The sequence below is a fragment of the Thamnophis elegans genome, chromosome 3, assembly GCF_009769535.1.
Source record: "Thamnophis elegans isolate rThaEle1 chromosome 3, rThaEle1.pri, whole genome shotgun sequence".
Lineage (NCBI taxonomy): Eukaryota > Metazoa > Chordata > Lepidosauria > Squamata > Colubridae > Thamnophis > Thamnophis elegans.
Window position 1 is genome coordinate 73,728,439 of NC_045543.1, and position 26,386 is coordinate 73,754,824.

A 26,386-nucleotide genomic window follows, 5' to 3' on the forward strand; every position below is an offset into this window, starting at 1 on the left:
CGTTGTTTAGAGGAAAAGCCCAAATAGTCTTCTTTCTTTCTCAGTACAGAAAGGATCTCTTTATTTTATTTTCTTGGTTTCCATAATATTGGACTCTGAGGAAGTCATAGTGGTGTGGGTAGGGGCAAAGAAAATCTATAAAGCTTCTTCTGCCAATTATTTCCTCTATCACATCACCGTGTCACTTAGCGATGGCCATTCTACATTCCCAGTTGCTATTAAGCGAAGAATGTAAATCGGTAAGCCAAGAGCCTACAACTTCTGACTTCTTGTTGGCTTCTCCATTGACTTTGCTTGTGGAAAGCTGGCAAGGAAAGTTTGAAAACATGATCACATGACTGTGGCTCAGTATAACATCATAATAATAAGTTGACTAGCTTTCCACAGTCTCATGAACTCAGGGACACTGCAGTGGCTGGAATCCTGAGTACCAGTTGTATGTTTCCTTATTCAACACCATCTACAACTTTGGACAATGCCTGAATGAATTGTGATGGAACCTGAGCACAACCTGTGTATGTCCATCATAAAGATTTGTTATCCCTGCTGAAACTTGTAATTCTAAAAAAATAATTCAGATCTACTCTAATCTCCTGTAGTGCATGCATAAGAATAAAAAGTCATATTAATAAATGCAAATGTTTAGTTTAAAGAATCATTGTTCAGTCTGATCATATGCATGTATGCAAGTAAAATAACATTATGAAGGATTACTTATTTAGTATTGTCCCATTCAGGTATTTTGATTCTTAGTTTCTAATTTCACCATGTTCTAATTAGCTATGTAAAGTCTTTTGCTTCTAAACCTGAATAATGCCTTTCCTTTTTGCTCTTTTCTTAAATCTGTAAATAGCTACTAATGATAATCAGTTACTTAGAGAAGATTGTGCTTCTGTGCTGCTCAATTCCTTTGTAGATTAGAACTGAAGTTTAGAATGCATGAAAATTACCATCTTCTCCATAAGATACAACTTGCTTAAGTGATTTTATAACTATTTTATTTATGATTTTGTTACCATGAAAATAGGATTATTTTGTTTCTTGCACATTAAGCCAGTGCCTTTTTCAGTTTTCCACACTCCAAACTATAAGGATTATTTTTTAAAATGATGACTCATGAAAACAAGATTTTTCTCTCTCGCACACACATAGGTAGACTGTTTACCCTTTAAATTTAACCCATTTTTTTCCAAGTTAAAACCTAGAAGAGATGCCCTTCTATGCACACAAACAAACATACCATCTTTTTAAAAGAGAAGTTGCTATGGTTCACAGTACTTGTTTAATTTAATTATTTACATGTATATATCAAACTTATTTGGCCATCCATTTCACAAAAAGTGGCTGGGCGGTATACGACAAGAATATAAACCAATAAACATTTTAAACAATCATTATCAAAAAGATAAAAAATAACAATTCTACAGAAATTGACTCTGGAAGCAAACTGGAAACCAATGCAGCTCAGAGGTATAACCCATGTAGTTCTAGAAACACATATATCTTTCCATACTGTTACATTTTTCACCAGCTAAATTTCCATAAATCTTTCAAGGGTAACTCCCTATATAGAGTAATCCAATCAGGAGTTGACTAAACCATGGGTGACTGTGAGCAGAGTCCTCTGATCTAGGAATGGCGGCAAAATCTTCCTAGACACAACTGCCACCTGCTCTTTGAGCAAGAGTTGTGAGTCTGAGATTACACACTGAGTCTATCTGGGACAGTGGAACCCTATCCATCCCCAAAGATAGTGTAGGCCTAGAACCAGCAGGCCACAAATCCCAAAGCCACTCAATGTTGCCAGGTTTTATCTGAAACTTGTTCCCAGTTGAGACTCTCAGCCTTCAGACACTGGGATAGGGTGTTCATAGCACTGCTTGATTCCCCAGGAGCAGAGGTATATAGTGGGTATTGTCATTATATTTACTCCATAGTAATGGATTAGCTCACCCAGCAATATATTATTCTTCATTATGCTATAATATAATATTAAATAATCTATATTATTCTCATCGATTATGATTAGGACAATTGAGAAGCTTTCAAAATTTAACATTTGTCAGGCAGGCAGCCTTAAAATCAGGTCAAATATACAGAAGTGTTGCTCCATCAATCAATTAGACTTTATTCCCTCAAAAGACTTGGAACCACAGAGGTGAAAAGCAATATTAAGTGTAATTGGAGCCAACCGTATGTGACTATTATGAGCTGGGAAGAGCTCTGCTGAAAATCTTGTAAGTATGCATGGCAGTGATGGAACCTGCTGTGTAGGCTGCTTACATTTGGTAGTAGATAGAATTATTTCCTCTGTTTAGTATACAATTAGAGTGCAAGTATTAGCATTCCTTTCTGAAGATATTCTGAAAAGCAATGATCAACCCTAACCAATACCTCTCAGAATCACCTGGAACTACAAGATGGATGGCAAATAAATTTAATAATAATAATTTGTTCTATTCTGAATAATGCTTCTGCTGCTTTATCCAATTTAATTTGTAGTATGGAAATATTCTATGTCATGTAATATATATTTGATGCTGCTATAATGACAGCAGTGCAATTTATTCTTCATATTATTTAATGTAGCATAAAATAAACAAGAAACAACTCATCATTTCATCTCAGTTCATTCTATTTTGGTCTTTTCTTCCCCACTATTAAGAGTACAATTTCTTTAGTTTTTTGTCAGAGACATTCAGTTTCACACTCCATTGCTTTCACCTGAACCCTTTCTTTTTCATCAATATCATGAAAGGAATTATGCTTTTACTTCACTTATTGGAAGAATAATTATATTAACAATTATATTGTGCTCTGATTTTATAATAACAAAATCAATATAAATACTTGAAATAAAGACACTCCAGTAGAAGCAAACTATGACGAGCTTATCCCTTTGTTTGTTATTGTGAGTATTACAGATTTATTTACAAACATTCATTATATTTCCATTGAATAGCACATCAGTGTGTACAACATAAAACAGGTCTAAATAATTGCTCCATAGCATACACTAGAGAACATAAATCCGTTGATTTCATTCAATGAAAATCCATGCAAAACCTTTTTTAAAAAAAAGATTTTGCTCCTAATACATTGCAGTAAAAAATGATCCCAGCCAATTGCTAGTGTCATAAATATCTTAACAGCTTGGGCCTGTCTACCAGAAAAAAAGATGGAACCAATCTATGGTGGTTGGTGAGTGTTATGACATTGATTCCTCTCTATGGATTAACTCCTGCCTTTATTCTCTCACTGTTTATAGTTTGTTAGCTAAGCAGGTACAGATCTGATCCAGGTAAGGATGGAACGATACCTGGGTATTCCCCCAATGCGGTCATTTCATTGATGGAAGATGTACAGGCAATGTGTATTGTTTCTTGAATATGAGCCAGACAGTTTAACAATTGTGTGCCCTTGTACAAGAAATCTTTTAAGAAACAAAGAAGACATAATGGTGGAAACTTGTCAGAGGGAGATCCAACCAGGAAATGAGAAGGAATTTCCTGACAATGAGAATGATTAATCAATGGAACAGTTGTGTAGGTTCCATTGCTGGAGGCTTTCAAGAAAATATTTGTTCAGGATCATATAAGGGCTCCTGCCTTCAAGGTTCCTTCTAGCCCTATGATTCTATCAGTTCAATGTATTTCACAGCCAGGTTGCTTTCATAGGGATCCTGTTGTTATCTTAAACTGAAAAAAGTATGTTAGTTAACTAACTCTAAAAAAGAAGAGCTAGGTATAACTAATTCAGGATCTCCATTTGAATACACTGTCCATTTGCGTAGCTGCATATTTGTTTTGCTTTGTTTTGTTTTTCCACCTTTTAAAATCACAATAATCTCTGTTGCGCTGAACTGTTTTGGCAGTACCATTTAATTAGTCCTATAAACATTTTCATAAATCCAATACCTTTTTATCAGTTTCTTTCTCTATTATTTTTGTCACAGTTGCTTTATGTACTTACACCTCATAAATGCCAGAGTCAGTGTATTCAAAACTGCAATATTCAATCAAATTATCCCTTGATATATGTCAAAAATGTTCTAAATGGTTTTGGCCCATATTTTAATATCTTTGCTCTTCCAGATAAATGGTCTGTGAAATCTAGTAATTACAATGACTTCCCTTGCCAGATCACTGAAGTATCAGAGAAGGGTCGGCATTATAAAGACAACAAATTAATCAGAAAAGTCCATCTCCAAGCACATTCTCACAATGGCTTCAATATGGAACAGCCCCCAAATGTCTCTTAATGTTCTTTTTCTGCATACTGTTGTTCTATTTCATCATGGGATATTAAACATACAGTATTTCAGCTCATAGGACAGGCTCGGATGTGTTTGCAGATATTGAAAACAAATGTTGGAACTGGATGAGTGATAATATTGAAGCAATAACTACATCCTAGTAGGCATACTTGTTTAATGGTTTGCATAGGGATTTTTTTGGTACAAACTTTGCCATTTCTACTCCTAACATAAATTGAAGGATTCCACCACCACCATCCCCTCACTGTTGAAGTTTGGAAACAATTTTGTGTTCAGTGAAGTAAATTAAGGGAAGGCGTTACATAAACTAAAATTAATAACCAAAATACCAAATTGAAAAGTTCCTTTTGTTTGAATAAAAAGGAATACACATCAGGAGCAGCATGCATTTCCATAATCCTGAGCTATTTCCAAAAGTGATAAAATGTGCATTATAAGGGACAGAATTAAAATTTTTGTGATTTGTAGAACTTTTAATTAGATAGTGAAGCATTTTGAGAAATACAAAATGTCTCCAACAAAAGTTAACTTAACAAATTGCATAGTTTCACAAGCTACTATTTCTATTTCTCTTTTTAAAATCCATATAAATAACTCTAGTTATAAATGAGCAAGAAAAAAAATGGACCGCTACAGAGAGAATTATTCTTCTAAATGCTGTTACTTGCTTTCTGATTGCATTAGTATAAATAATCCAAATTGAAAGAAATTGTGGTTGTTTTCCATGAAAAATATAGCAGTTGTTGAATACCCTTAAGAGTGTAATCAGTATCTTTTAAAAAGGTTTAATATTATGTTAAATAAATATTGACCATGGATTATTTTCTTCCAAAGTTTCAAACATAAATGCCAGAAACTTAGTTGCTTTGGATTTTTTCTGATTGCTTTTGAAGATTTTTGTTTAAATCTTTCTCTTTAATACTTTAATACTGGCAAGCAGGACAAGTAAAAAGTGAGATAACAAAAAGATGTCTTATCAGCTGTCCTGCTCCTGTTAGCTTTTTGGTTGCCTGCTATAGAAATGGGAAGAAGGAGGAGAATTGACTGTGTTGTCATTATTATCATGCAAGAATCTCTGTTCCTAAAGATGGACTTCCATTTTCTATATTACAGAGAACAAATCCTTCAGTTTCTTCCTTTAAATCATGTATGCCCTGTCAGAGCTGGTGGGTGGAAAATAAATAACTTAAGAAGCTAAATGAATGAAAGCGAACTGAAAAGGGTTTCTGTGCTTAGACATTTTATATGAATCTATACAAAAAGAAAAAGATGGCTAATTAATCCCCACATTTAATTGAGTAATTATTGTTTGATGCCATTTCTAACGAAATCTAAGCATTTAGAACATTTTTTATTGTTTGGAATGATTTCACTAATAAGCAATTAATTGAAACTGATTGTGTTGGATTTCTAGAAATGAGTCGTGGATATTTATATTTAACATTTCTTTATTCCACCTTTATTACTTTATGCAACATAATGCAGCAAACATACATAATGCTCCTATTTTCTCCACATTGATAACCTGTGAGCTTGGGCTGAGAGAGAGAGACAGAGTGACTGGCTAAATGGGTGAAGTCATCCATCTGGCTTCCATGCTTATGGTGGGACTAGAACGCACAGTCTCCTGGTTTCTTGGTCAGCACTTTAACTGCTATACCCAACCTTATCTATATAAAAGAATCTATACTATATTCATTTAGTTAATTTATTTAATTTAAGGTGGTAAAATGGGGCAAAATTCACTTAACAAATGTCTCACTTAGCAACAGAAATGTTGGGCTCAATTGTGGTCGTAAAGTTGCTACCTGTAACTTTATACAATATAATTACAAGCCTAACATATGATGCGTTCTTGGGAAATCCATTATAAAAATCACACTCCAAGTTTTCTTTCATGATTCCTCAGTGTGATGTGGGAAGGAATGGCAGACGTACTGCCATTTGAAAATTGGCTTGGCAACTGCTTCCCTGTGATGAGATTGTATTACATTTCATTCATCTGATAATTCAAATGAATCTTGTGTTCTGTTCAGGGCATGTGCCTAAAGATGTGAGAAAAAAGAATTGATTTCAGGATGGAGCTGGGCTGTGTTTACAGACAGTTGCTCCATCCCTGGTCTGTACCATCTGCCTAGCAGCCTCCTCCCTCCCCATTTCTTCTATCTCCAATCTCAGATTTAGTATTGGGAAGAGAGTAGAGATAGTCCTCATTTAATTACCACAATTGGAACCGGCAATTCATTTGTTAAGTAAAGCAGTTCTTAAGAGCAACCACAACTGTGCTTCTGTTCTTACTTTAGCTTTGCTTTATCAACTTACGAAAGTCATAAAGGCAAGCATTGGTCATAAAATTCATTATTCATCCCTGTTGTAACTGTAAATGGTTGCAAAATGAGGCAGCGGCTAAATGAGGACTCTACTTGCATTTCAATGAGGATTTTATTGGGGTTCGTGATCATGGGAAGTACAGTCAAGAATCCTGGTTAGGGTGTTTTTTTTTCCAAATTCAGAGACAATATCAGAGGTGATATTATGCCGGTTTGGCCCGTTCGCCTGAACTGGTAGCGGAAATCGTGTGTGGTTCTGCCCACCCACCCGGCTCAATGGTATCCCATTTAGGCACTTTTTGTAGCCAAAGTGCATGTGTGGTACCCTGAGCCCATGCCCGGATGCGGCACGTGAAGCAGTAAGGAAAATAAGTGAATACAACCTCTGGACAATATCATTTATGTGCACAATTCCAGGCTCTCATGCAAATGCCTGATCAGATCTGGGGAAGACCACCATCTTATCATGAGAAACTCTTTTCCAGATTTCTGGACTAATCTGGAACCAGGATCTTAAATTACAGTCTCTGCTCCTGAACTGCCTTGCTGGTGTTGCTGGTTCCGGTTGCCATGACAATATGACAAGATATATCATGAATTGAAATATTCTCAATCTTTATGTGCCTTTTCTGAGTTGGTTTCTTTCTTTCTTTCTTTCTTTTTATTCCAGTGCTGGAGTTGGTAGGACCGGCTGTTTCATTGTAATAGATGCCATGCTAGAGAGAATAAAACATGAAAAGACTGTAGATATTTATGGCCATGTAACTCTAATGAGAGCCCAGAGAAATTACATGGTTCAAACAGAGGACCAATACATCTTTATCCATGATGCACTGCTTGAAGCAGTGACTTGTGGAAATACCGAAGTGCCAGCCAGAAACCTGTATGCATATATTCAGAAGCTGACACAGATAGAAACAGGAGAGAATGTCACAGGAATGGAATTGGAATTTAAGGTATTTTGTCTCCATGTTTTTATCATGATACATTTTGCATTGGGGAAAATCGACAGCAAACTGTTCTAGGATTAATGCAGCTGCTTTTATAGATTTAACTAGAAGATCTAATTTGTATCTGATGGAATGGCATACAGAACCCGCTCTAATATGTATTTATAAAAATATGTTGTCCCATTTGTTTTATTATCAAAAGCAATCCCAAAGTCTTCTTTGTCTCTTGCAGCGGCTAGCCAGCTCTAAAGCTCATACTTCAAGATTTATTAGTGCCAATCTTCCATGTAATAAATTTAAAAATCGCCTTGTCAATATTATGCCATATGAATCCACAAGGATATGTTTGCAACCTATCAGAGGAGTGGAAGGCTCTGATTATATCAATGCCAGTTTTATCGATGGATACAGGTATAGAACCAGTTTTTGTGATGTAAAAAAATACTAGCTACATATGTTTTCGTGGTCATAAATATAGTTTGCCATTATGCAAGTGTCATTTTGGCTCTTTTCAGATTCTTATCAGGAGTGGGCTTCAAAAATTTCAGCAAAGGGTTCTCTGCTCAGTTTCTGAGAGGGTGTGGCCATGGTGGTGAGTATGGCCTAGTTGGCGTCCTGCACCACTATGGGGGGGGCATTTTCGCCTTCTCCAGGCTCCAGAAGTTTTCCTCAAGCCTTTGGGAGGGCAAAAACTGCCTCCCCCAGAACTTCCGGGAGGCCCATTTTTCCCACTCCCCGAGGCTCAATATGGGCCCTGTACTTACCAAAATGGGCCATGTGGAGACTCCGGGGAGGGGAGGGGTGGCCGGGGCCAGTCAGGGCTGGGATTTAGAGTTCTCCAAACCAACAATAATATTAACTACAGGTTGTCCCAACCCATAGCAGCCCACCCCTAATTTATGGTAATCAGTACAGTACTACAGTTCCTTCCCCTAACATTCCACAGTACCTAATAGCTAACCACATATGTCCCTTTCTCAGAGTCATAGCATAACATATGGATTTACTTGTAATTATAAATTTAAATAATAATCTACATAAATTTCATTTAACTCAGATCCCAATTCCAGAATTTTTCCTGTAAAACAGAAAGCAAATGACTTAAGGATAAATTCATTAGAGGGTCACCTAAGATATTATGTAACTATTGAGTATATGGGTCAAATGTTGTGGGTAATAAAGTGCTGTTGCAGAAAAACACTGTGTCCCTTTCTCTTCGCCATCTTCAAAATATAAACTAGCCTGTTCCATTTCCATCTTTGTTTTTGACTTCAGAACTTTTGCTACAGTTCTTGAATTACTGAAAGAGTTAACAAAGAATTGCTTTGGAGCTATAAGTCATAGGCTCAATAGAGTGTGTGACAGTCAGCCTTCAGTGTAAAAATGGAACTGTACCACTAAGTGTTTCCTAAGTGCTTTTTGTGACACACAAAATTGAGCTATTAGAGTTGCATTAAATTTTAAATAAGATAAAGGCATAAATCACAATATTAAGAGAACAATTTCCTACACAAACTTCCTAAAATGAAATAGCTCTATTGTTGGAATAAATAACATTTAATATGTTTTAATATTTGTACCTTTAATAATTTATAGCCATATGTTTGTTAGACTTACGTTTCAGTAGAATGTTTATATGCAGCAAGAGAGTCTGCTGTCTTTTGATTGATAAATATTATTTTTTACATTTTATATTTAGGCAGCAAAAAGCCTATGTAGCTACACAGGGACCTTTGGCAGAAACAACAGAAGATTTCTGGAGAATGCTTTGGGAGCACAATTCAACCATTGTAGTCATGCTTACTAAGCTACGAGAAATGGGCAGAGTAAGTTTTTACACTTTTTTTACATTATAGAAAAAGAATGTCAAAAGTTATGTTAATATAGGAAGAACAAGCAATTCTCCCAGGATCTATTTGTATTAATGTAGTTGGTAATTGGAAGAAGTGTGTTAGCATAGTGGTAAGAATGCAGTATTGCAGGCTAATTCTGCCAACTGCCAAGAATTCAATTCTGACCAGCTCAAGGTTAACTCAGCCTTCCAGCCTTCCTTCTAAGATCAGTAGAATGAAGACCTAGATTATTGGAGACAATATATTAATTTTGTAAACTGTTTAGAGAGATATGTAAAGCATTATAAAGACATTATAAAATGTCTCAATGCTATTTCTACTGCTAATTATCACTAAGAAAAATGAAAAGCAAACTGTTAAACCCTTTAACACCTGAGCAGAGACAATGTTGGATTTGTTTGCAGGTGGAATTAGGCAGCCCCTTTGTTTGTGTGTGTGTGTGTGTGTGCGCACACACACATGTGCATGCATACATACACACATATATATAAACACAGTGGCTGCCTAATTCCACCTGCAAACAAATCCAACATTGTCTCTGCTCTCTCTCTCTCTCTCTCTCTCTCTCTCTCACACACACACACACACACACACACACACACAAACGTATGTGTGTATGTATATATATATATGTGTGTAGATAGATAGATGATAGATAGATAGATAGATAGATAGATAGATAGATAGATGATAGATAGATGAATGGATGGATAGATAGATAGATAGATGATAGATAGATAGATAGATAGATAGATAGATAGATAGATAGATAGATAGATAGATAGATATAAATATATAGATAGATATAGATATATAGATATACATACATACATATATATATATATAAAGCTGTCTGTCATTCACAGAATTATCATCATTTATGTTTGATAAATTTCCACTTTTACAATGCAGCTACAGGGATGTACTGTTATAAATGGAGGAAGACTTTTAATTCACAAGAGAAGCTTAGTCACAAACAGCAGTTGGAGGTGCAAAAGTAGGGTCATGACTGCACTTTGTCAGTCAGATTGCCAATTAAGGTTCACTTTACTGAATGTTATGATACATAGAAAATTAGCATGTCAGGATAAAAGGATAGATCTCTTCTTATATAGAAAGTACCACACTTTTGATGAAAGGCACATTCAGCCACGCTGTCTAAGATAATCAGTAGCGTTTTGGTTTTGAGTTATAGCTTGATAAGGGACAAAATATCCAGGTAGCCTTTAACAAGAACTAGCATACAGCTTGCCAACCTTCCTTGGAGTGGTAAAATTAACATAGAACAGTGAGAAAAAAGGCTGTTGGCAATGGGGTATCCACCAGAAGAGTAAAAATAGCCGACATGGTAGTCACTGTAATGCAAGCAAAGTCCTGACCCTTTTATAGAGTAGAGTAGAATAGAGTAGAACAGAATAGAATTCTTTATTGGCCAATTGTGATTGGACACACAAGGAATTTGTCTTTGGGGCATATACTCACACTGTACATAAAAAGACATGAAAATATACATTCATCAAGAATCATAAGGTATAACACTATATGATAGTCAGTGACCCACTCTACAATTGCCCAGGTTGACAAGCTTACAAAGGCTGCTTGTCATAATAGGGACATAACATAGGACTGTATATGCTGCAAATGCATAGGACTGACTTTTCTTACAGTAGCTGTTTGTAGAGCTGCTGCTGCCGTTGTTGTTGTTGTTGTTGCTATTCTGGGCAGATGAGCCTATTTTTTAAATCTAAGTAAGGTCACATTATTTTCCAGGAAACGTATAGAATCTACTTTAGACCCCCAAACTCTAAGAAATTAAACTAATGTGCTTTGCAGTATGTTAGTTTCTTACCTTCTTTAAGGAGGCAGGCAGGGAATCTAATGGGTGCCAAGAAAATGCTAACACATTCACTTCCTGAGCAGCCAGTTGGGAGCCTAAATCCTAATATTTGATTCAAAGATTTTTGAGTGCTGTTTCAGAGTTCTGACTAAGAATGTCTACAGCAAGTTCAGTACAAAAAATGTCTGAGTAAGTTGTAAGTTTGAAAATTTGTTATCATAGTAAAAAATAAAGGCATTTTTTTCAATATTTAAATCAAGATGGGATGTACACATTGCTTCATTTACCAGAACTTTAATTCTCTGACATTTATAGCAGAAAAAAGAGATATTCTTGAAACATTTAAATAGGTTATACATGTTATATAAGTTACCAAATGTTTGCATTATCTAAATACTATATCAATATTGACTCTAGCTAATTTTTTTGTATAGAATGAAAATAGCAAGTAATTTACTATATATATGTGTGTGTGTGTGTGTCTGTGTGTGTGTGTGTGTAAGAGGGGGTGGGCTGCCTAGGCTTAATTGAGTTCTAGAAATTATAAACCTCACTTAAACCAAGAGAAACAAAATCCTAACCTCTAATGGAGGTGATTCAGCTGTATCTATTTTTTATCGCCTTCTTCCCATTGCAACCTGTGTCTTTTTGAAAACATTGAATCTGGATGTCCAGCCCTCCTACATGAGTTAGCAATGATACTCAGATTCATTATCAAAAGGCAGTTCTAAGCTTGATTTTCTCTATGTAGGTATTTCCAGGAAGAATTGTTTTGTAACGTTTTGCTTTCCTATAACAAATGTATTATGGAATTCTTAATTCACTATCACATTTTATCCCAAATTCTTTTTCTAAAGTATTATTTGCTTATTCTGGTCTTCATTAGGTAGAATTGCCAACTTTTGAAATGCCATAGTAGCAGATTGTTGGGAAACTGTCAGCCAGGCTAAAAGGAGGGTTCAAGTGAGGAATTAGCCTTGAATCTTTGCATAGCCACATGAGGCATAAGCCTGATCTCCCCGTCCTTCCACCAGATCCATGAAATCTTATCTGCTTGTTCCCAGAAGAAAGCAAACAATCGTGGGGAGGGGGGATTCTTACAATATAAGTAGAAATCAATAAAGTTTCTGACTTAAGATATTGGATTGGATTGGATTGGTTTGGTTTGGTTTGGATTGGATTGGATTGGATTGGATACCAGTTATATATAAAATTATCAAGACTTTGAGAATCAGCATCTTCAAATTGGTGTTAAGAAATAATAACAACAACAATAATAACAGCAGCAATAACAATCATTAACAGATCTTCAAAGAATGAAGTCAATGTGTATACAAATAGTGTTTTCAGTAGGTTTTCTGGTGTATCTAGTAGTACTTCTAAAATCTGTATTGCTTCCAGATGCTTGATGTGAACATATTTTAAGAGAACTTTCCAGATTATTTCCTGAACATCATCCCAAAACAGTCAGTGCAGATGAATTTTGAAATCAGAAATTAATCTCAAATGATAGAACTCCTAGGGAATATTTTTAACACTGTAATTAATAGCATTTGACAGATGTACTGTTGATGTCAAAAGATTCACTTTGCAAGAAGTCCTAGGACTTATACACAGATTCAAATATACCTTGTTCATTTTTGTAACCCAAACCTAAGAGTTAGTAAAATAATGGATTTAATTTACCTGATCATTCCTGCACATTGTTCATTTGATTGCAGCATTTGAAATAAGCATTGCATGAATAAAGAATTATTTGTCAAGAAAATGAACACATTTTATTGGAATATTTCCATCTGAACTGAAAAAAAAAGCCAATTAAAAAGGGGAGGAAGGACAGGTGTGCTTGGAAAAGTGCGAATAAACAATGAGGTTTCTTAATTCCTTAAATAAATGCAATCTTGAGAATGCTGTTTAAACTTTTGGAGAGATGGGAAAAACTTTGTGTCTGAGGTCTTCCCAGAAAAAAATCTATTCAGGAAACGAAGAGAAGCACAAAACTTTAATATAAGAAGCCTTCAAATCTTATAACTATCTTAAACCTTAACCTTTTCTTCAGAAGAGGAATATTCTGAATATAACAATAAGTATGCCTCCTTGGAAAACAGAATTGGACAGAACTGTAAATTAAACAAAGAACTGAAAGTTTTTCCTTTTGTAGGAAAAATGCCACCAGTATTGGCCAGCAGAGCGCTCAGCCAGATATCAATATTTTGTGGTCGATCCTATGGCAGAGTATAATATGCCACAATACATCCTAAGAGAATTCAAGGTCACAGACGCCCGGGTAAGACAACATACTATAAATGTCCTACATTTTATTGTTATGCATGTTTGTTTTGCCTTTTACTAGCAGTATATTCTAACATATCTAGCAATCAAATTTTGTGCTCCAGTCTCTGATCAGTGATCATCATTATCTCCATAGTAATGGAAATATTTTTCTATCCCCAACATACATGGTCAGTAAGCTAGTCAAATATCATTAGAACTGCAGCCTCATATCTAAATAGCAAGAGACATTTCCTAGTTTGGCCAGTTCATTCTTGGACAGGGGAAGAATTATGCCAGCCTTCGAAACAAAAGGGAGTTGGGCGGAGGGGAAAATATGGGACCCCATCTTTTGTTCCTCTCAGAAAATCTAAAGAAGATGTTGTCAAGAAAATTTATTCCTTCCTTCATATTGCTTTGAGAAAGTATTTTTAAAGCAACGTCCGCATAGAAGTAAGTTATAACAGTGACATTAGTAAAAAGAGCAAAATAATGAGAACCTGTTCTGTAGTAGATATTTTAAGTCAGATGTTGATCAAAAGTGATACTAGGGAGATGACAATAATCTATAGATGAAGCAAAAATCAATAATAAAGCAATTCCCTAGGTTTCGGATCTCTAAGGATTGCCACCATTTTCTCTGCATATCAGCCAGGACAGTTTTAATATTAGATATTTGAGAATGACTGCTGAGATCAATTTTAATTTACTGGCAGTATGAACTGAATGAAAGTTATCCTCTCAATAACCTGGTCCCAAGTCCTTTCGGATTTCAGGCAGTTAAAACTTACTACAGCCTATGTGGAGTTAAATATTTAGAGTTCTTGAGATTCATCTGCATCTATATATCAGGACTGTCAAACTTGCGGCCTGAGAGGCAGATGCATCATGCACTGGCCGTGCCCACATCTGGTTTAGTGAAGGAGGGAAAAGTTCCGATACATCACGTGACACTGCCGTGATGGTGTGAGTTTGACACCCCTGATCTCTGTATTTCAGTTGATTCTAGCTTTCGATTCCTCCTGGAAAACAATCCAATGCAGAGCATATTTTAGAAATGCATTTTGGAGGAAACCTCAGAGCCTATTGTACACAAACTCCAGATAGTTGCAGATGATTTACAACCAGAGAGAAGCTAGATCACTGCCATTATCTGTAGTTCACCAGACAGTGATGAGTCCATCCCAGAGCTGTGAATCAGGATGCTGATTCTTTAAGGAAAGTGACCCCCCCCCCCAGGATTTGAACCATTTTAGCCTCTAGGTCTTTCATCTTTTTCAGCATATTTTTTTCAATTCTATCCCGATACATATGAAAGAATCTTGCTACTTGTGTTAGACACATAGATGAATAAGTAGAAGTGGACTGAAGTACATCTCGGATGAGGGAAATAAATTAGACTAGTACTATATTTTAGAAGCCAAATGCCCTGGGATGCAATAAAAATGATCCAGCACTGCCACTACTTTGTGTAAAGGAAGGACTGGCAGCACCATAATATTGGGCTTTCTAATCTCAAGCCATACAGTTACTGCTTTAAAATGGTCAATATTCAGTTCGAGGCAGACCAGCAATTTCCAAAACACTAAAGTATTTTAGGAAAATGAATGATTCTCACTCATAGTATTTGATCAGCGCAACAGTGCAAAAAATATGTAATGTTTAGGTCTGGAAAGAGATTGTCTGATTAAAAAAACCTAGTTACTATTCGTCCTTTCCACCACTTCCCTCAGTGGGGCTTATTTTTCAATACTTTTTTTTAAAGGAATTTTTATCCAAGACCGCAAAGATGTTACTGTTCAGCAACAGCCCTTAGGTCATGTAAGCCTGAAGGTTAATGTGGTGTGATTTAAAATCTGCAGAGCAAATAGCATTTTTAAGGGAAGCTTGACATGCTTTGCACATTATAATTTGATTCTTGGCATAGCTTATTCCTCAGCTTTCTAATCTGTCTGCAGAGAAGAGCTACAATGCCATGACCCCAACTAGCTAATTTTCATTTTATGTTTCTTATCTTGAAAGGCTAAGTCAAAGGTTCATCCTGATATAAGATTAACTGTATATAAACATTTTTATAGACCCTGCTCTAGCCATTTTCAAGCTGTGATTTGTATGTAATACTTCACACTTGATGGCAGGATAAATCCTTACTTTTCTCTATCTCTATCTCTGGAAGCCCTGTAGCAATGATGATGATTAGAAAAACTTACCAGAGTATTCTGCTTGCAAGGACATCTTCAAATTTCAGTTTCTTTGCCTAAAAACAACAACAACCCTATTACTATCATTGTTAATGTTGACCTAAAGAAGAGGCAGAAATAATCCCCAGCCACCATTTCAAGCTTAGAGAACAGAGTTTTGGTTGGCAAAAGGAGTAAGAAGTAAAGTCCTTTAGCCAAAACCACTCTTTTGATGCCTGTTCATTTCAGTGGAGAGATTTTTACATAGGTGGTTATGTAGAATACGGGCCCAATGAGCTTAATCAAAGTTGAATTTATTTTCTTAACATTTAAACTTAGCATCTACTACCTTCTTTCATTAAAATAAATGCACATTCAAGGTGTTTAAATTAGCTTTGTTTTTTTTTAAAGGTTGCAGTCCTAATTGCCCTGAAAATAAAATAAAATGAATCTTTTGGACAGACATCCCATTACAAGCTTTTGAAAGTGGTGATTACATATTTTGTAGTGACAGCTGAAATGGAGGCTTGCAGTGAAGTACACTCTTAAAGTCAAATATTTGAGTGTCTTCTCTTACTGAAATTATACATGAAAATCATTCTGATCACCTGAAAGATATTACTACATAAATACAAAATGTTATTGCTATGTTGCCCATTGAGCTAATATTTAGGGGACCACTACAAAGAAAAGTAATTGTTGATAAAACAAGTTTGCTACCTTTTAGAGTATGATCATATTGATCTGTGATGGCGAACCTATGGTGCGCATGCCACAGGTGGCACGCGGAGCCATATCGGTGGGCATGCATACCGGCCAGCTGATTTTGGGGCCTTTTGGGCCCATCAGAAGTTTGGAAACAGTCCATTGTGGGCCTCCGATGGGCCTCTGGGTGTGGGGGAGGCCGTTTCTGCCCTCCCCAGGATCCTAGCAAGGCTCTGAAGCTGGAGAGAGCAAAAAACATGCCTGCTTGCCAACAGGTCTGGCTGGAAGTTGGCAAACAGGCCATTTCTGGCCTCTGGAGGAGAAGGCCATTTTCACTCTTGCAGCCAATGAAAATAGCCATTTTACTCTGTGGAGATTCTCAGTCATCCAGGTCAATTGTTTCACAAGTGATTTTTTTTCTTTTCAAAAGGCAGGTGGTGGTGGGAAAGAAGGATTATATTTCTTGTAGTCAATTGCAAGAAACACAATCTTTCCATCCCCTTCTCCCCCCCCATCCAGTAAGAACCTATTCTTCCATCCCCCATTACCCAGTCTCAATTGTCAGTACCTACCTTCTATTCCTCACCCCCCACTGCCCCCTTCATCACAACTGATGATGGTTCTTGGCTGAGAAACAAAACATCTTGTTCTTCTTCCTCAAGGAAAAAAACAGTCCAGTTGCCTTTTGGAGTGGGGGAAAAAAAGCATTTTTGAGACCCATTTTAACTCCTATAAAATTCCTAAAACTATTCCCCAAAATGGACAGTGTCCGATCCATGTTTGGACCTCTGCATGCCCTACAAAGCAGGATATAATCAATGGACATTGCACGCCCCTGACACTGAAGCCAACCTGGCTGGACCACACTGTGAAAACTGGCTCAGTGAGGCAGATCCCAATGTCATGAAAATCCTGTACCTTTTGTATATGCTTTCTGACATCATATTATTGAATTCTCCAACACTGGAAGCTTTTAAGAAGAGATTGGACAATGATTTGCCTGAAATGATATAGGGTTTCCTGCCTTAGTAGGGGGTTGGACTAGAAGACCTTCCAACTCTCTCATTCTATTCTATGCTATCAAAAAATCATGTCCTGCAGACGTATCTATCTTCCTATCCCAAATTAGCAGTAAGGATCACATAACAGCATGCTTCCTGTGGAGAATGTAGCCATATAAATTGAGAAAATATTCTCAGCAGAACTTAGGATGTGGCTACAATTTTGCCTGATTTAATATCTGTACTTTGTGGATTGTAACTCTCTATTTTCCTTATTAGACTTGGCTTCTATGGGAGAATGTAAAGTATTGCATTTGGGATACTAACTGCAGCAGGAGCAATATTTCACTGAATGTACCGACCCTATTGATATGTCAGGATATGCAAATTTAGTTACTGCTATTTGATAAACATATAGGTGTACATGTGCCAAAGGCCATTGAATTACAAAAGTAATTTGAAGACTTTAAAATGAAGATTCAAGAATCGATGGCAATGACTTAATCTAATTGTATCCAGTTCAAAGTTCTGAATGGGAGTTTTTCCAATCCTCCAAACACATATGTCTTTATGCATAAAGCTGCCCAGAAAGGGTCATTACATGCATATTTCACATTTTTTTTACATATGGAAATTTACTAGATTAAAATGGATTTCATTCCAAAAGAACAGCCACATTTATCCTCAATTTTACACTAAAGTAAGTAACTAAAATTCTGTGATAAGGAAAGTGAAATTAACCATGGTTACATAATTATTCTGCACTTTCAATTCTGAGTGAAGTACAACGACTGTACCTTTTTCAACCCATTGAAATTTTCTTCTGTCACATTCTGACTTGTAGATTTTCCTTACAAGAATTATTCAGTCAGTTTCAAGCCTCTCCTTGCCATTCTAGGGCTAGGCATTGAGGATAGACTTCACTATTTGTCCACTACGGATCATGTCATGGACAAACTGTGCATAAACTTAAAAGATCAACATAAAGTAGTATTCCATTGTTAGGCTGCTTATTCTGATTTGTGCATGTGTTGCAAATAGGAACAAAACTCCCATGAAATTGAATTGTCATTTTTTTTTCTTTCAATTGTAATAACCAAAGAATATAATGCCATTGTGAAAATAGTTTCATCTAAAGTGGAACTTTTGTATTATCCCTGTGATGCAGTCAGTATTTCTTGGGAAAGTTTAAACATAATTTCACACTTTTTTACACCTGATTTCTTGCGAGCAGTCAGGATCAGCGAATTGGAGGAGCTACAGACAACTTTTTAATAGTAAAGCACTTTCTGTTATTTGTATACTGTAGTTTGTTCCAAAGACCTTTCATTGGCCATAGTAACAGACAACCCAAATCCAAATAAGCTTCTAGTCCATCAGGCTAGATATCAAAAAGAATCAGGTATGTGTGCACAATGTTAATATTATTATTAATATAACAATAATATGCAGTTATTTTTTTTCTTTTGCATACAGGGCCACATAAGTCAAAGAGTCAGGTAGAATTAAACTTCACAATAGTGCTAGAGGATCTCATCCAAATTAATTAATATAATCTTGGTATTTTGTGGGGTGACTTTTAAAAGTTAGTATCTCATTAAATTTCAGGACTTAATTTCTCATCATCAGTGAGAACAATGTTTATTTCCTCTATACGTGTGGCAATTTACTGGCACAACACAAGTATTAAAAAAAGACAAATAATTAAAGATGGAGTGATTGTTACTCTGGCTTTCTGAGGTCTTGAGAATTTGTCCAAAGATGATAGTACCAAGTTATCCATCAAATTCACCTAAACTATTTCCCAGAATCAAAAACACTTCTCATATTTCATTGGGCTCTTCTGATTAGAGAAATATAATGGCACCTTTTCCATCTGCATGTTGTTGCTGAATAACGTACTGCAGAATTTGAATAATAATGACACGAAGTGCAAGTTATCATTTTTGTGTTGCTTTTCTATTTGAGGAAAGTTTTATTCACCTCCGTGTCAAGGCAATCAACTGAATGCTTTGGTAGGAGAATGTGCTTTCTTTCCCCCTTGCCTCCAGCTTCCAATCTGCTTTATAAGAATTCCCGCTCATCACTGCGATTCTTCATTGGTTTCATTCTGCAGAAAGTGCCATTTTAAGCAATTGGCATCTAGCAATAGTTTTCCTGTCCTCCTCTTGTGCACCGTGCCTCAATTATAGCTTGCAGGCACAGAGACACGGCATCTGCAGATTCTCCTATCATGGCTAGAAAGTGGATGCATTCAGAATGTAGAAGGTATCCAGAAGGCATGAAGGTTAATAGCAATAGTTCAATTTGTGTCATTTCTATTAAATGTCAGTTTCGATGGGCTGACAATATACGAAGACAAGTCAGCACAGCAGTTGAGGCAGGCTGATCAAATCCTTTGATACATAATCTGTTCTCTTGCTACCAATTACTATAGCCATTACTTTTTCCAGGGCAATGCTACAAATTAGAAAGGACTTGATGTCTTCATTTTGATAAGATCTAGTTCACATTGCTGGGTCACTTAATTGATTTTATGGAGATCAAAAATGATAGCAGCCCTGTGGATGGTTAGAAAATGAGACATGTAAAGACAGCCCTACTTAGGCAGGTGTCCATGTCACAAAGGCCGCTATTATGAACTGTACTCATGATTTACAATAGTAATCAAAAGACTAGGCTATAAAGAACCACTCACTTGTGGTAAATTTGAACTGCCTCCAAGAAGCCTTTTACTAAGGCTTCTGTCCGCTGGAAGACGGAAGTTGGTATTCTTTTATATTTTTCCGTGATATCAAAATGCCTGAAATTGTTACTAGTAGATATATACAAGCAAATGTGCCAATAACAATGTCAATTTTACAAGGCTAGCTTGAATTACATGAGATCACTTTGTTTCTCTTCTCTGTCTGCAAAGAAGTTTCTTCACCGGTTTACAGGTGGATCCAGAATTGCAATTTCAGCAATTGCTTGAATAAGAATATTCTTCAATACTGGCTGGCTTCACTATCATTTCCATGCTGCTTTGATAGAGAAATAGATGTTATGAAGAATGAAAGAATTAACATGAAAACAAACTAGAAAAAGAATCATAACCATTTGAGTGGCTTGGCTAGGCCAACAGAGGAACACATTGAAAAAGGACAACAAGGCGGACATAATAGTGACCAATAGACAAAGATGCTTTTGTGTGTTGGTATTGCTTCAAAATCAAGTTTTCTCCAGGCCTGTTTTCCTGTCTGCAGCTTTTGCTTTTCCGGGATTTAAATGTCAAAAACATCCTCTCCAGGGCAGAGAATAATTTGAGCATCACTGTGGTTAATGAAATTGCACTCTTGTGTCACTGTGGTTCTGTTAATGGCAAAAACTACATCATGACTGCAGTTAGATTTGCAGGAAAGCTATCTTCATTTTATTGCAGGTCACTTTCCTTGTCAATATACGATCACAAAATCTAAATAAGAATGTTAAACTTCTCGTCTTCTGCTGTACAGTCCATCTGATATGTCTGCTTTTCATTCCAAGGATGGCCAGTCCCGAACAGTGAGGCAATTCCAGTTTACTGACTGGCCTGAACAAGGAGTGCCAAAATCGGGAGAAGGGTTTATAGACTTCATTGGCCAAGTTCATAAAACAAAAGAGCAGTTTGGACAAGATGGGCCAATTTCGGTTCACTGTAGGTAAGAGAAAGAAACGCAGGTGCTAAATATTGTTTGTCTGATTAAAATGACAAGATGTTTAATGATGGTAATAGCATGCCGAGGTAGAAATATAGGCACGGGGAAGCAAATGCGAGGTGGTTCAAATGTCATGTCAGCATCGAGCTGACAGTGTGACCTTATTCATCCCATTATCTGACAGTTTCCATTCCCCATCTACAGAAATATGACAATAAACAGCATAGTAGACTCATGCAGATCTAGCAGTCCCAGAAGAAGAAGAAAAGATTTTGTTCTACTGGAATTTAACTGGAATCAAGACAAGTCATCTCTCAGTAATGATGCTGCTAATATTCCTGCACATCCCTGTGTGGAGCAAAAGGTTATAGTAGCTGACAATTATTTCCTCTAGTAAGCTTAGAAAAGGGATGCGGTGGCTCAGTGACTAAGACGCTGAGCTTGTCGATCACAATGGTCAGCAGTTTGGTGGTTCGAATCCCTAGTGCCGCATAATGGAGTGAGCTCCTGGTACTTGTCCCAGCTTCTGCCAACCTAGCAGTTCAAAAGCATGTAAAAATACAAGTAGAAAAATAGAAACCACCTTTGGTGGGAAGGTAACAGCGTTCCGTGCGCCTTTGGTGTTTAGTCATGCCGGTCACATGACCATGAAGACGTCTTCAGAGAGCGCTGGCTCTTCGGCTTTGAAACAGAGATGAGCACCGGCCCCTAGAGTTGAGAATGACTATCACGTATGTGCGAGGGGAACCTTTACCATTCCCTAAGCTTAAAAAAAAAATTCATTGTTTTCTTGAATATAAACGTAACAAGACGGGAAACATTTTTTAAATACAATCCTACAGAATACTTAAGAACATCTTTTGCTTACGAACTGCTTAGTGACTGTAATAAAGATTATCATAATCGTAATCTTTTGTGCTTATTTAATCAATTTGCTTTATGGATTGCAAAAACTAATGTTTTAATTTGATAATCATATGTTCAGTAAAATGTGTGCAGCCTAATGGAAAGAATTGCAAGATTTATACAATGTAACCTCCATTTTCCTCTTCTGGCAATTCTGCAGCTTGCTTCTTCCTTATGGGACTATAGAACTCTAATATTCAGTCTTTGTGAAAGACTAGACAGGAACAAAAGTAGAAGATAAAATATTATCAGCTGTATAGAAATGGACAGAAACAGCCATAGAAATGCTCAGGAATAAAGAATAAATAATCTTTCTCTGGGTATTTACAAAATGTGTACAGCAGTTCTGAATCCATAGAAAGAATGCCTGTCCCCATAATTTGTTAAAAAATGTTGAGTCGGGTGATGTGATATGTCTTCATATCTATGATTTCTGTACATGGAAAGAAAAGCTAATAATCTAAAGTATTGAGTCAATGGGAGGAAATACATAGAAAGCTAGTATGTATTAGATGTGAATAGTAGGAAGAAAATTCATTTTTGTATCCTTCCAAAATGTAAGGCAGACTTATGAATCAGATACTATGATTAAAGGATTAGCTCTATAAAATCATCTTTTGACAGAGTAAAAAATAAGTACTGATCCTATTTAGTTAAAACTTGAAGCCATACACTCAGTCATATAATGGCTCTCATAATGACAAGTTGTATTACCAATGTCCCAAATTATAAAGTGCACCATAGAGTCCCCATTTTTTATTTCACTTACCTGAACATGTGACATACACACATGGGCTGGTGTGTATGTACTGTTCCTTTCTAGGATGGATATTTGTTCAATTTGCACTCACATTTCTTCATATAGTTATATGTGAGTATCTGTGCATATGTACCCAGGGAAAATGGCAGGAAAGAGAAAAAACAATCAACAACAAGCTGGATGGACTCAATTGGAATCAAACATCAATGGGTACACTATTGCAAAATCCGAACGATTGGTTGGGGACAGATTATCCTTCAGAAAGGGTAGATCACGAAGAGGAAATGCATACTGATAATTCATGGCATATAATCAGAGAGAGATTAAGGAAATCATTAGCTGAAAATCTCTTACAGAAAAAGTGTTTGCTTTCCTCATTTATTAGTACAGTTCAAAAAACGTATCTAGAGTACAACTGTTTATATAATCCCCTACTAGATTTCTTGTAAGAAAAAAGAGGAAAGAGTAATTGTAACATTTGTTTTTCATTTTATTTTAGCTATTGACATGGACTGGTTTGAAGCAAACATGGCAAAATCCTGCTTTCATTTTTTTTCCATTTAAGATAAACAGTAATAACTTGAAATCATTATTATAATCTGAACACTTCAAGATTCTACCCCATCAGATTATAACATGTGTTTTCAGTTAATTAATATTTTGCATTATTAGCCATGTTTTCATACAGTTAGGCCAGGAGCCTGATACAATAATTTGGAAGAGCTACCCAACATCCAATAATGCTAATCTTTTAATGGGTAGTAGAAAATATGCTTTCTCAAAACACTTTCAAAGAACAATCTGTGTGTCATCTTTTAACTAAATGTAGTTCTTCTGCTATCAACTATATTTGCAGGTGTATGCTTTAAAAAATGATGTTCAATTATCTCTGTTGATAAAGGTCTCCTAGTTTTTCTATTATCTACTCCTACTCAAAAACTGAAAGTCTTCAAATCATATTCAGAATTTCAGTTACAATTACTATTTGGTTTAGCAGAAAATAGCCACCTTGCAAGAATGTGATTTACATGTTCAGTTTATATATGGATTTTGTATACATAAGCTATATTTACAATTAAGCATTCAACTAAATTTTGCTTTTTTGTTTTTCTTTCTTCCCTCTCTGTCTCTCTGTTTCTTTTCCTTCCTTCCTTTTCTTTCTTTCTTTCTTTCTTTCTTTCTTTCTTTTTTTGTAGTGCGGGTGTTGGAAGAACTGGAGTGTTCATAACCCTAAGCATTGTGTTGGAACGAATGAGATATGAAGGTGTTGTAGATATTTTCCAGACTGTCAAAATGCTAAGGACGCAGCGGCCAGCCATGGTACAAACAGAGGTGAGAAAAACAGTTTTCTACATACATATACACACATACATCTCTCTCTGTGTGTGTGTGTGTGTGTGTGTGTGTGTGTGTGTGTATCTTAATCAGGGACGTGCACTCACTAGAGGCAGGGGAGGCGGGGCCTCACCAGTCTCCTCAGGAAAAGGAAGGAATCTTAAATATTTTTTCTAAAATAATTAAGGCCAAGCTAGTTGCTACCAGACTTCAACTCACAGTGATTTGGAGTGTACATAGTGTTTAAGTATAGGAGGAGGCCAGAGAACTCAGGGCCTCCTTTGCATAAGGATTTTTTTGCCTTTTAAGGGTTAACCAAGGGTTAAAAGCAAAAAAATTAGTATGCAAATGAGGCCCATAGTTCTCGGGCCTCTTCCTGCAGAGGGCACGTGGTGGCTCTAGGAGCCACTACCCTAGCCTGCCTGGCCCTGGAGCCTAGCTAGACCGAATCTGGAATTTTGGCGCAGCTGGAAGGTATGTGGGTCAGAGGGACGGGGCAGGGGGGAGGAATTCAATTTATTTGTAATGTAATTGTCATTTGTTTTTATTGTCTGTGTGTGTGTGTGTGTGTGTGTGTCTGTTTCTTGACTTCACTCAAACAATCGCTCTCTCAATTTGAGAGAGAGTTTGCTTGAGAAGAGAGGGAAGGAGCAGACGCAGGGAGGGGAGCCTTGTTTGTTTGAGAAGAGAGGGGCAGCCCTCTCCCCCCCATCCTGCTCCCCTCTTTCTTTCCTCCTCCTCCTCCTCTCCCCTTTCTTCGCCGGCTGCCACCTCGCCCCCCTCCGCCTCCTCCATCCCCCCCGCTGTGTCCGCCAGGCATCTTGCTTTATGGCGGGCATAAACGCGAGACGCCTGGTGGACACAGACTTGGGGATGGAGGTGGGGGGAGGGCGAGGAGGAACCGCGGAGGCGAAAGGCGAAGAGGGGTGGGGAGGGTGTTTGCAGCCCTGGTTCCGTCTCCCAGCCAGCAGCCCCAGGAGGAAAGGGCGAAGAGGGGTGGGGGGGTGTTCCAAGAAGCCCCCTCCCCTTTTTGGCACTCCGCAAGGCCTGCCGGAGCTCTGGGAGAAAGCGGCGGGAGCGGAATGCTGTCCTCTATTGCCGGAAAGTCCGGTGAGGGAAGCGGGGCTCGTGGAGACTCGCTCACAGCCGGCTTCTCTGGGGCAGAGGGGGGGGCGATAGAAGCGGAGTGGATCGCAGCAGCAAGAGGATCCGCTCCGCTTCTGTCGCCCCCTCCTCCGCTCTAGAGAAGCCGGCTGGAGCGGAGGGGGGGGCAATAGAAGCGGAGCGGATTGCAGCGGCAAGAGGATCCGCTCTGATTCTATTGCCCCCCCCTCCGCCCCAGAGAAGCCGGCTGTGAGCGAGTCTCCACGAGCCCCACTTCCCTCACCGGACTTTCCGGCAATAGATGACAGCATTCCGCTCCCGCCGCTTTCTCTCAGAGCTCCGGCAGGCCTTGCCGAGTGCCAAAAAGGGAAGGGGGCTTCTTGGAACACACCCCCACCCCTCTTTGCCCTTTCCTCCTGGGGCTGCTGGCTGGGAGACCGCAGCTCTCGCTCCAGCCTGCTGCGGCGGGGGGAGCCGCTTTCTTTCTTTTTGCCTCACCAGCCAGAAGCTTCACCGCACGTCACTGATCTTAATTTGTTATTTGTTATTTATATTTTGTAACACAAGCAAATATAGAAACCTACAAATAGACTGTTTTCATTCTTTCATTGAAGGATGCTTTAAGCAACAAAGACTTTCCTTGAAATATAAGGCAGGATAAGAAGAAACAAATAGTAGCACATCTTTATTTAGTTGATTGATTGGGGACTAAACGGATAGCAACTGGAGGTCGTCTCGCTATCACCCAGTTGTCCACTGCAATATCCCAGGGACTAGTGGTTAAGATACCAATCTAGAAAACAGGAGACCGTAGTAATCCTTCCTTGGCCATGAAAGTCATGACCAGTCATGCTCTCTCAGCCAAATTTACCTCACAGGCTTGTTGTTTTGAGAAAATTAGGAGGAGGAAGACATATTAGATATGTTTACTGCTTTGAGTTGTTTGTAAAAATAATAAAAGCATTATATAAATTAAATAAATAAATATGATTGAGGGTTGAGGGTTGGTGTAATTTTTTTGAACCTCCCATCTGGAGCCCAAATATCTGCAGAGGAATGGGTTTACTTGCATTTAAAAAGCCCCACATGTGGAAATCCCTGCATTGTCCAAATTCCTGGTTATTTGGGAGATTCTGTTCTCCCCAAAAGAGAGACAAAATGACAAAGGGTTGCATTTTTTATTTCAAGTAAGAGCATAAAT

The 26,386-nt window shown here is 37.4% G+C and overlaps 1 protein-coding gene across 1 annotated transcript in view; it reads left to right on the plus strand.

The window, feature by feature from the left end:
• Nucleotides 1-26,386, plus strand: part of PTPRD (protein tyrosine phosphatase receptor type D) — a 270,043-nt gene that overhangs the window by 239,214 nt on the left and 4,443 nt on the right. Inside the window, 6 exon segments of the mRNA XM_032214325.1 lie at nt 7,277-7,562; nt 7,789-7,967; nt 9,256-9,382; nt 13,408-13,533; nt 20,929-21,083; nt 23,943-24,078. Coding sequence (XP_032070216.1) covers nt 7,277-7,562; nt 7,789-7,967; nt 9,256-9,382; nt 13,408-13,533; nt 20,929-21,083; nt 23,943-24,078 — 1,009 coding nt within the window.